Source organism: Plectrocnemia conspersa, unplaced genomic scaffold (assembly GCF_051122295.1).
Source record: "Plectrocnemia conspersa isolate PC_06_02 unplaced genomic scaffold, ASM5112229v1 ptg000001l, whole genome shotgun sequence".
Taxonomy (NCBI): Eukaryota; Metazoa; Arthropoda; class Insecta; order Trichoptera; family Polycentropodidae; genus Plectrocnemia; species Plectrocnemia conspersa.
Window position 1 is genome coordinate 6954787 of NW_028277165.1, and position 10224 is coordinate 6965010.

The 10224-nt window shown below is 30.1% G+C and overlaps 1 protein-coding gene across 2 annotated transcripts; it reads left to right on the forward strand.

Moving 5' to 3' along the window:
* Rcd5 (microspherule protein Rcd5) lies at nt 1-7404 on the forward strand. 2 transcript variants are annotated; one of them, XM_088195450.1, is made up of 9 exons: nt 1-98; nt 195-310; nt 372-744; nt 5713-5931; nt 6311-6467; nt 6531-6636; nt 6699-6855; nt 6914-7129; nt 7207-7404. In XM_088195450.1, the coding sequence occupies exons 1-9, from the start codon at nt 93-95 to the stop codon at nt 7297-7299; spliced, it is 1443 nt and encodes a 480-aa protein (XP_088051576.1). In that variant the 5' UTR covers nt 1-92; the 3' UTR covers nt 7300-7404. The 2 variants fall into 2 exon arrangements, with proteins under 2 accessions (XP_088051576.1, XP_088051585.1); XM_088195459.1 differs by lacking the exons at nt 1-98; nt 195-310; nt 372-744 and adding an exon at nt 4222-4290.
* Nucleotides 7405-10224: the final 2820 nt, after the last annotated feature.

Consider the following 10224-nt stretch of genomic DNA (forward strand, 5'->3'; position numbering starts at 1 on the left):
GTTATGACCAAATTCGTAAAAGGCAAACAAAGCTACCAAACGTCAGGGCGGCTCCCCCGAGTGGTTCGTTACGTGTTTGCGTCTTTGCCGTTATGGATGTATAGTATTTCCTTATTAACCTCACCACTTATAAATTGCACACTCATGCTCGCCATAACCTCTCAATCGAATTTGAAAAAAAATCCTTTTGACAGCTCGAAGACAGAATCGGTTCCGACATGGACTGTCAGTATTCCAGCATCGGAGGGAACGACAACCATGACTATATCAGCGGCTTAGACATATCGCAAGATTCCACAAAACGCCGAAGGTACTAAATTATGCAAACAATATTGTCCGACGCGAGACTCACTGTACTATTTCACTTTTAGCTCATCGCGTTCCATTAAAAGAAGACGTTTTGACGACGAAATCGTCGAGTATAGCTTAGGTTTACCAGTTCCTTCGGTTTCTAAACAAGAAAAACAAGACAAAAGAGTCAGAACGCAATCTTACACGAGTCCGTATTCAGAAATGTTATCTACTTCCGGAGATGTTGTTCAACAACCGATGATAGTGCGCACCCCAGTTCAGTTGACACCGCCGATAGACAATAGCAAAAAACGTTTACCTAAACCGACGTTGACGTTGAGCGGCACCAATAAGCGAACAAAGAAAAAAGCTCAAATGAATTTATTGATTATGAAAGGATTAGGCAGATGGAAACCTACTGATGATTTAGCGCTTATAATTGGTGTGCAACAGGTATGTAGTGATATTAGTATAATTAGTGGCGATAGCGATTTTTTTGCCAATATTGCAATTTCTTTCCTCTAACATGTTACTGTATAAAATAGAAATCGTTTTTAATCAATTTTTTACAATTAAAAATAAGTATTTAACCTTTATATTTATACTGAAATGGTCATACAGCTATCTTTATACATAAATCCCTCGCTTTACTGAAGAGATCCAATAGATGTGAGAAGGTGTCAGCTCTATTGAAAATGTTTTAAAAATCTTAGAAAGCATAGACCCTAACAAAAAGCAAATTACAACCAGAAAGCAAGGAATAAAAAAATATTAGCTTGCTACGAAGAGATTCTGGAGAAAAAAGCAGGCATTGTGTCATACGAATTTTGTAGATTTTATGAAAGCATTGAAATAACTTTTTCATGTAACTCAATTATTTTTTGTATAAATAACTGCAATTTTATCAAGTATTTTTTCTCATTTCGTTTTCAAGCTGCTTATAACAAAATATACACAGTGGCGGCCACCTAAATAAGACACTTTTGAATTTTTGTAAAAATGCGATGTAAAGTGAAAATTTTACATAAAATTGTTAAAACTTTTCAACTTTTTATTTTTTATCTAGATAATCTACATAATCGTGAATAATACTAAGTTGTAATAAATATTTAAAATATTTATTTTCAATTTAAAATTAAATTTATAAAATTGATAGTCAATTTCACCTATTTGCAAGATACATATAAGTGTATTCTAAAAATTCAAAAACAAATAAAAAAATAAAAATACCATTAATATTTTGTAGGGTGACCTTTTGTCCTTATAATAGCCCTACAACCGTTAGGAACTGACTCGATTAATTGTTGGTATTTGCGTCAGGAATCAATTTCCACTCGTTTTTTACATTTTAATTTATTTATTTTAAATTTGTTACCTATTCATTTTTAATTTTGTGTTTTAAAGGTCTCCATAAGTGTTCAATAGGGTTTAGATCAGGGCTGCATGATTTCCATTCCAAAACATCCATAATATTGTCTGAACAATTTTTTAGTCCTACGTGAAATAAGTTTTGGGTCATTGTCCTGTTGATAAAACCGAAATCTTCAGCATTACGGGTTCCATAATATTAACATATACTTCCTGGTTCATAATCCCTTAAATTAAATGGATAGGACCGACCCCATGCCAAAACACACAACCCAATAAAATAATGTTTCCACCAGCTCCTTTAATTGTTTTTATGATATTTCAGGAGTTGTACTCTTCGATTACATATCTTCTAAAATATTGCCTTCCAACAGTGCCTATTCTATTGAACTTAGATTCATCACTAAAGAAAACATTTTTCCAGCCTAATATTGTCCAGATTAAATGATTTTTTAGCAAAATTAGTGCGTAATATGAAATTGTTTTTTTTCACTAATGGTTTACGTTGAGCAATGGTGCCGTATAACCCTGGTCCACAGCCTTCTACGCACTATTTTAACACTTACGTCACTTTCATTTAATTGATTTACTTATTTTCTAATGTCTACAGCAATTTTTAGTGGATTTTCTTTGGAAATTCTAATTATTTTTCGATCCACAGGTGTGGAAGTTTTTTTTGGACGTTGTTTTCGTTTAAGGTTTTCACAGGTTTTATGTGTTTCAAAATGTTTTAACGCACTATATATTTGATATCTTGATTGTTTTAGATATTCTGATATTATTTGCACTGACCGACGTTTGTCATTTTTTAAATCCACAATTAGTACTTTTTTTTTTAGGATCACAATGTGCACTTTTCCCCATAATAAATTTATTATTTAATTAAAATTATATTCTAGGTAAATACACTATTTATTATTAATTTCAATTATTTTAAATAATCCTTATAATGAAAGAAATCGATATCAAAGCGTTCGAAATGAAAATAAAAGCAAAAATTATCCATTAAACGATAATTCCCTTTGAATAGTGACCATGTGAACAATACGCCGTTTTGACTTCTCAGAAAGGCAAGGGTAATAAATCTCGGGTTTAGGGGGATGTATCAGGTATAGCGCATCAAACTGTTCACTGATAGTGTCCCTTTAAGTTTAAACAATTTTTTTTCCATTTCCATGTTTCGTTACGCAGTAATTAAGCATTTACGAGCAAAAAAATGATTTTGTAAAAAGTGTCTTATTTAGGTGGCCGCCACTGTATATATCCTTGTTAATTTTCCAAGATAATTTTCTACTTTTCTCTTCATTGGAATTATTTTCAATTAAAAAATTTAAAACCCCTTTTCAACAATAGCCAATTTTTTTCATTTTATTGATTGATCTGTTGGCGAAAGTACGTACATTTTGAGGAATTTGTTTTACTATAAACTAACATAAAATAATGTTATAATCAAGGATCATTTAAGCTTTTTCCAAGGGGAGCAAAAATTGGCCATTCAGTGGTCGTTTTCTTATATTTCCATTTCATTAAGATTGACATTAGATTTATGGGTATAAATCCGTCAATTTGACAGGTATCATTAACCCTTTAGTGCCATGCGAAATTCGGCCGTGTATGTAAAGAATGCCAAGTATTATTTTGGCAATTATAGATGATTTTATAAATATATTTCTGAAAATTTTCATATTTTTTTGTGTGAACCATTATTTAGTATAGGAACAAAATAAAATCCAGTTTGTACAAGTAAATACATAAAAAGTATAGAAAAAAATTATTTCATAATTTTACAAAAAAAATACAAAACTGGAAATGGACACCTGCATTCTAGCAGCATTCATGTTGTCATTCGTAAGCGGACATTAGCATCCTTATGGCATTCAAACAGTTAAAATTAGGTATATACATAGTGACCAGATTTTCAAAAATAAGAAGTTTCCGAAAATAAAAATAGTGTTAACACTTAACCGACGGGCCGGGTAGTATCTACCGGCTTCCTCCTCTGATGTTAGGCAATGGGATGGGGACCTTTTATGATTTCTGACTTTTAATGACGGGTCCAGTAGTATCTACTGGCAAAAACTAAAGTGTTTGGTGCTGCCATCTATGAATGAATGTTTATACCTTAAGAAAAAATATTTAAATGCATAATTATTTTATTGCCCTGGCTGACTTCCCATGTGAGGGACAATCAAAGAGCTCTTTGTATAAACAAGAGATGATAATAAAACTTAATCGTAAATTATTTTTAAAGCTGATAGCTATAAGCATAAAATTTTTAACACACGAGAAAGATAGAAATATAATTTATATATGATAATTCACATAGTTCATTTTATTCACATAATTAATTATTGTCTATTTTTTAAACTAGAGATGTAATAAAGTAGAATAAAGCAAATTTTATGATATTAATTATTATTTTATGCAAACCACAGATTGAAAAACACTGATAAAATAATTTTAACATATGAACCAATACAATGCAGAACATTTGATAGATTTTTGTTTTTTAATTCCGTTTAATTCAAAAGTTATCATATCTTTTTGTTATAAATCTGTGTTGCGCAAAGTTCTCGCGAAACAACCCGTTTTCGCAGATCATGCGGGAAAAAGACGATCCGTCAGCCAAGTGTTAATATATTTGCATTGTTCAAATATAAAAGAATCGTAAAAACCACAGAAAAAATACTGACTGATACAAATCAAATCAGAAACCCATCAATTTGACGGGTTTCGTAAATCTAGTGTTAATAATATTTCATTTAATGACGTGCATTTCTCTAGCCAAATCCAAAGGGTCCCTGTTTGAAATCCACGTCAAAAGTAATGAAATCGTGACACTGCAGTGGAAACGCTTAGTTATCTTTTGTTCATATTAAGGCTTTTTGTAACAATCTTACAACTTACAATAAGTGAGAATCAAATGAATCATATCTAATCCGAATTTTGACAATAGGAGAGTGCAAAAACAATTATCACTTCTCAGAACTCAAAAATCCATGTCAAAAGCAATAAAATCGTGCCTTCGCCATCGCAGCAGAAACGCTCGGTAACGAGCGTTCCCAATTTTTGACTTCTGCGAAGTGATAATTGTTTTTGCGCTTTTCTATTGACCAAAATTTGGTTTGAATTTACTTTGACTAACACTCTTAAATTAGAAGTCTTTAATTAAAAAAAATGTAAATCTTTCGGGGTCTTACATATATGGGTGGGCCGAAGAAGACGCAATTCATCTAGCTATGGGCAATGCCCCAGTGTTGTATTAAAAGGTCCGTTATTCCTCAGCAATGAATAAACTATTGCCAACCGTGACTCGAATCTCTGGTATCTGCGGCGTCTGCCGTAGGGAAAGGCTTTCTCAGAACCAGAACATTTTTTTCATTTAGATGACTTACTAAAACTTGATTCAACACACATTTTAGAAATATGTAATGACTAGAGATTCTCATTGATAACTGAAAATGTTATGTGTAGTTCTAAAAGGTGCATTTTTGAGAACATTTATCTTTTTGATACCCTCCAATAACACGGTAAATTGGAGACGTTCTATTTGGGTGCATGTAGTTGGGGGACTAGAAAATACTCATACTTTTTTGCAATACTTACGTACGAATCAGGCGCGTGTGGTGAAATATCCTCTCTGACTCACACACACATAAAGTAACGGGCATACAAATAGCATGTCTCCAATTTACCGTGTTATTGCGAGGTCTACTGTGTTTGTATTGTTTAATTGCTTTGTAAAACTGCCATACTTTCACATCTAAAAAAGGTCGAAATGCAGCCGTAATATGAATGAATGTAATCATATTATATTTAAGAAATTGAGGAGATCCTAAGACAATTCAAGATAGTTTTTTTTAATACGGTTAAAGAGCAATCAATCTATTTCTTTAGTGATTGAATGAATCAGATTTATTATACTGTTTTGTATAAGTTGTAGATGTGTTTTTTAGAATTAAATGTATATAAAAAAATCATTTGTTCTTTCTATATTTTAATGGTGTTCTGTGTATATGGCTTTTTCTCTATTAATGATTGTGTATATTTTAGGCTAATGATCTTCGTATGATACATCGAGGAATCAAATTTTCATGTCGATTCACACTCAGCGAAATACAATCTCGGTGGTATGCGTTATTATACAATGCCGAAATCAGCCGAATAGCCGTAGCCGCAATGAAGAACCTTCACCCTGACATTGTGGCTTCCATACGAAGTAAAGCGTTGTTTTCAAATGGCGAAGAAGAATTACTATCGACACTATTGAGTGTAAGTTGCGTTAAAATTCATAAATTTAAAACAATTTTCTCATATTTACTACACAGACTAATAATGTTGCATTATGTAAATTCTTTATCAATTAATTCACCTCACTATCAGCATAATATTTATATTTAAACTTCTCGATAACGTTTAAGCCTGTATTTTTGAAGAGTTCATCATCAATTATAAAATGATAAATTGACAAATTATTTTAAAATTCTAAGCTTGTAAAACTGTTATAAATATTCGAATTTTCTTGTCTGTTGTATTTACTACAATTTGCATATTTATTTAATTGGTTCTTATAAATATAAGATCTAGTTATTAAAATACTAGTTTTTAATGTATTTTATAATTGGGGTGTAAATATTTAATAAATTTTTAGTCATCAAAACCAAGTATTGAAAAATTTCAAGAATTACTAGAACAGAATCCTACCATATTTTATCCGACGAGAACGGCTAAATCTTTGATGACACATTGGCAACTCCTGAAACAATACTGTCTCTTGCCGGATCAATCAGTTCAGCCTCTTCCTAGAGGTAACTATAATTTAAAATAATATGCAGTTATAACTATTAATTAATTTAAATATTTGTTTTTAGCGGACAATGCACTTAATTTCTCAGACGCCGAAGATATGGTTAACGACTCTGAACTTCAAGATCCTCGTGACGACGCTTTAGATACTGAATTGGCTGTAGCTGATAGGTATTATATACTATATCTGAATTATGAAACATTGACTTTTATTTATTAATATTTTGTGTCAGATGGGCTAAAAAAGAGATTAGATTACTGGAGAATTCGACCGGTAGATGGCAAGTATTGGTGGAATCGGTCGTAGGTGGAAGCTCACCAGATTTCGACAAACAAACTTTAGGTATACTGCGGGGACGATTAGTGAGATATCTGATGCGATCCAAAGAGGTATTGTTTTAATTGAATTATTATCGAAGATTGAAATGAAAATTATGTTTTATAATAGATTACAGTCGGACGTAGCACTGAAGATTTCACCGTTGATGTAGATTTGAGTCTCGAAGGTCCATCTGGTAAGGTGTCGAGAAGGCAGGGCACGATACGATTGAGGAATAGCGGCGATTTCTTTCTGTCGTCGGAGGGGAAACGACCGTTCTATGTAGACGGTCGTCCTGTATTGACCGGCACCAAAGTAAAACTGAATCACAATAGCGTTATTGAGGTATTTATTTAGTCTAGATACTGATAATTTGATAGTTTTATAAAAATAATTTAAGAAAAACATTTTTTTTTTTTTAGGTATCCGGCTTAAGATTCGTTTTTCACATAAACCAAGACTTAGTGAATGCAATCAGACAAGAGTCAGTGAAGATGAACATTGCGTGTCTGTAGCGAGATTAATAATAGAAGTCGTATATCAAACAAGAACACTTTATTTGGTCTCTGTGTACAAATACAAACTGTTCTTTACACAATAAAATAGTATACTGCATTTTACATTGTGTTTTACAATAACAACTTTCAAAATATACATACATATATTTGGTAATGATATATCTTCTCTATATATAAACTATATATATATATTTAAAATTTCATTGAGAAAATATAATTCAATAAAGCTAAATGTTCGAAAACGAAAACAGTTTATTTATTTATGAACTCCCCACTTTTGCTCGACTTTATAATTTTTCATCAATCACTTTGACTAAATTGGTAACTACGAATTTTAAATTGATAAAAAATATATATATTTGGATCGAGATCAGGGGTTTTCATTTATGTTTGTATAATAAATTCATCTGATATAATAATTTAAAAATCAACAAATACATCACAATTTGATGAGAATAACGCACAATGAATATCCACTCGATTTTCATGTATATAAAAAATATTTTCTTATTAAAATACGGCTTTGTTGAGAATCACAATCGTTTTTAAAGTATGTATGAGACATTTTCTCAAAATATACATTTGGGAATGTAGGCAGAAAAAAAATATACATATGTATGTATGTATATACGAATCGTTCAGTTTCAAAATCCTGTATTTTTTCATTTATATTTTCAAATCTAGTATGGCAATTTAATTCCGAAATGGACAAAGGAAAATATAGCTGTCAGTTTCTAGACAGTAAGCTTACACATACTGAATACTAATGTGGTTAAGGAAAATGTCACTGCGTATTTTAATAAAGATTATTTATCAACTGCTTACAAAAACTTTTAAATTGAATTTTATGAGTTTTATCTAGAAATTAAATTGCCACAGCTTAATTTTTTTTAAATAAATTATGTTGAAAACTTTATTTTATGACGTATCTTTGTATGTAGTATCTAAATATACATAGATGGCTAAATCTATTACATCAGATTTTGAAGCTCAATTACTCGTTTCCAAATTCCGATTTAAACAACCTTCAAACACATAAAAAACAACAAATCTTGCAAATACATTTATAAATATATCAATTTTGCTCTTTTGTATATGCACACCAACAAATAACCTTTACATGTATACATAATCATCTAATAAAAAAATTAAACACGCACACAATCATTACACATATTCGAAAAACCTCAATATATAAATATTTCTTTTCATACGATACGATTAATAATAAAAACTTATTGTTAAATGAATTATTAAACACCCTGCATACGTGACAAGCGAAAGGTCACAACGAAGCAAACGATTTGCATTTATCACAAGATAAAACTCTCGAAAGTAAAAATATTACCATAATAATAATAGTGATACATACACACTCACACACACACGTGTTTCGAGAATGTTTTGGTCTCATATAAGGCACTGATATGCGACTTACGAGTGCATGGTAAAATATTTGTACTATGTGAGAGAAAAAAAATTGGCGCACAAAAATACGACAGGAACTTCTCTCCTTTATGGCAATGTGTTTTAAAATGTCTTATAAATAAAGTTCCGCCGTATATTGTACGTACAATATGTACGTGAATAAAACACTCTTTAATGTTTTGTTAACTTGGTCCAAATCCCGATATACCTAAAATCAGCACCAACAAAACAATAACTAAATTTAAATAAAACAATTAAACCCCCACTCACAATTCATCGTTAAAATAAACTAAGTATATAACAAAATGTACAATTAAAAGTATAAATGAGATTTCATAAAACACACGTTTCGACGTATTAGGTTGATGCATAAACAATTTAGTATACTTTCAAGGCCCTTTTTAAGATAAACTACAAGTAAAACGTTCACTGGGAATAATCTATATAACAATTAAAATTACATTTTTTATTATTTATTTCTTATTAATTTATATAAGAACAATTTTGATTTTAGGTCATAACGCAATTGCAATGGATACAGCAGTCGTTTTAAAAAAATACTACGTAAATTTTTCATGAACCACTGATGTTAAAAAAAATAAAAACTGATATCTCGTAAACAATTATTACTAAAAAATACCCATTACACAATTTTTATTGACATATCACAAATGTAAATGGCTTGAAACGGTCCTTTATTTAATGTTATTGCTTTTTTGTAATATCAAACATTCACAATATTAAAAAAGTCTTATCAAACACATGCATACATAGATAAAAATGATTTGTATTTAAATTTTTCAATCATATAAAATTAAGTCTTTATTATTTTTTGTGTGATTTGCCTTTTTCAAAATAAGTTTTGGTGAAATGTATGATAGATCGACAATCATTTTGTTAAATCATATATGTATATCAACATAATATAATGAGACCTTTTTAAAAATATCTAAATAAGACCTTTGAATGTGTGTTTAAAATATAACTAATCATTTGATCATTTTGTATACAATATGATTCGGTATATAAATTTGAAAACAGTTATCCGAATCATTATATATAAATTAATTGACAGTATACGTACAATTTTAATGACATATTTTACATGAACATCGTTTATTTTTAAAAAGTTAAGTATTAAATAATTCATGCGTCAACCCGATATTCTTCCATTGATATGTGCCATTTTGATTGTAGATTCTTTGGTGCTTATGCAAATGACTTAATCATTAAAACATCATGTAAAAAAAAGTACATAAACCTAAAAAAACTTAACATTACTTAAAGGTGTGACTACAGGAATGTATTCTTTTGGAATATTTTTTTGGTGGGATAAGCTGACTAATTATTCCAATTGCACGACTAATATATATTTGTACCCTTAATGCTTTAGTAAATATGACTGCATCGATTTTGTATATATATATATATATATATATAATATATATATAAATATTAAAACTCTACAACATAAACTATATAGTAACCAGATCA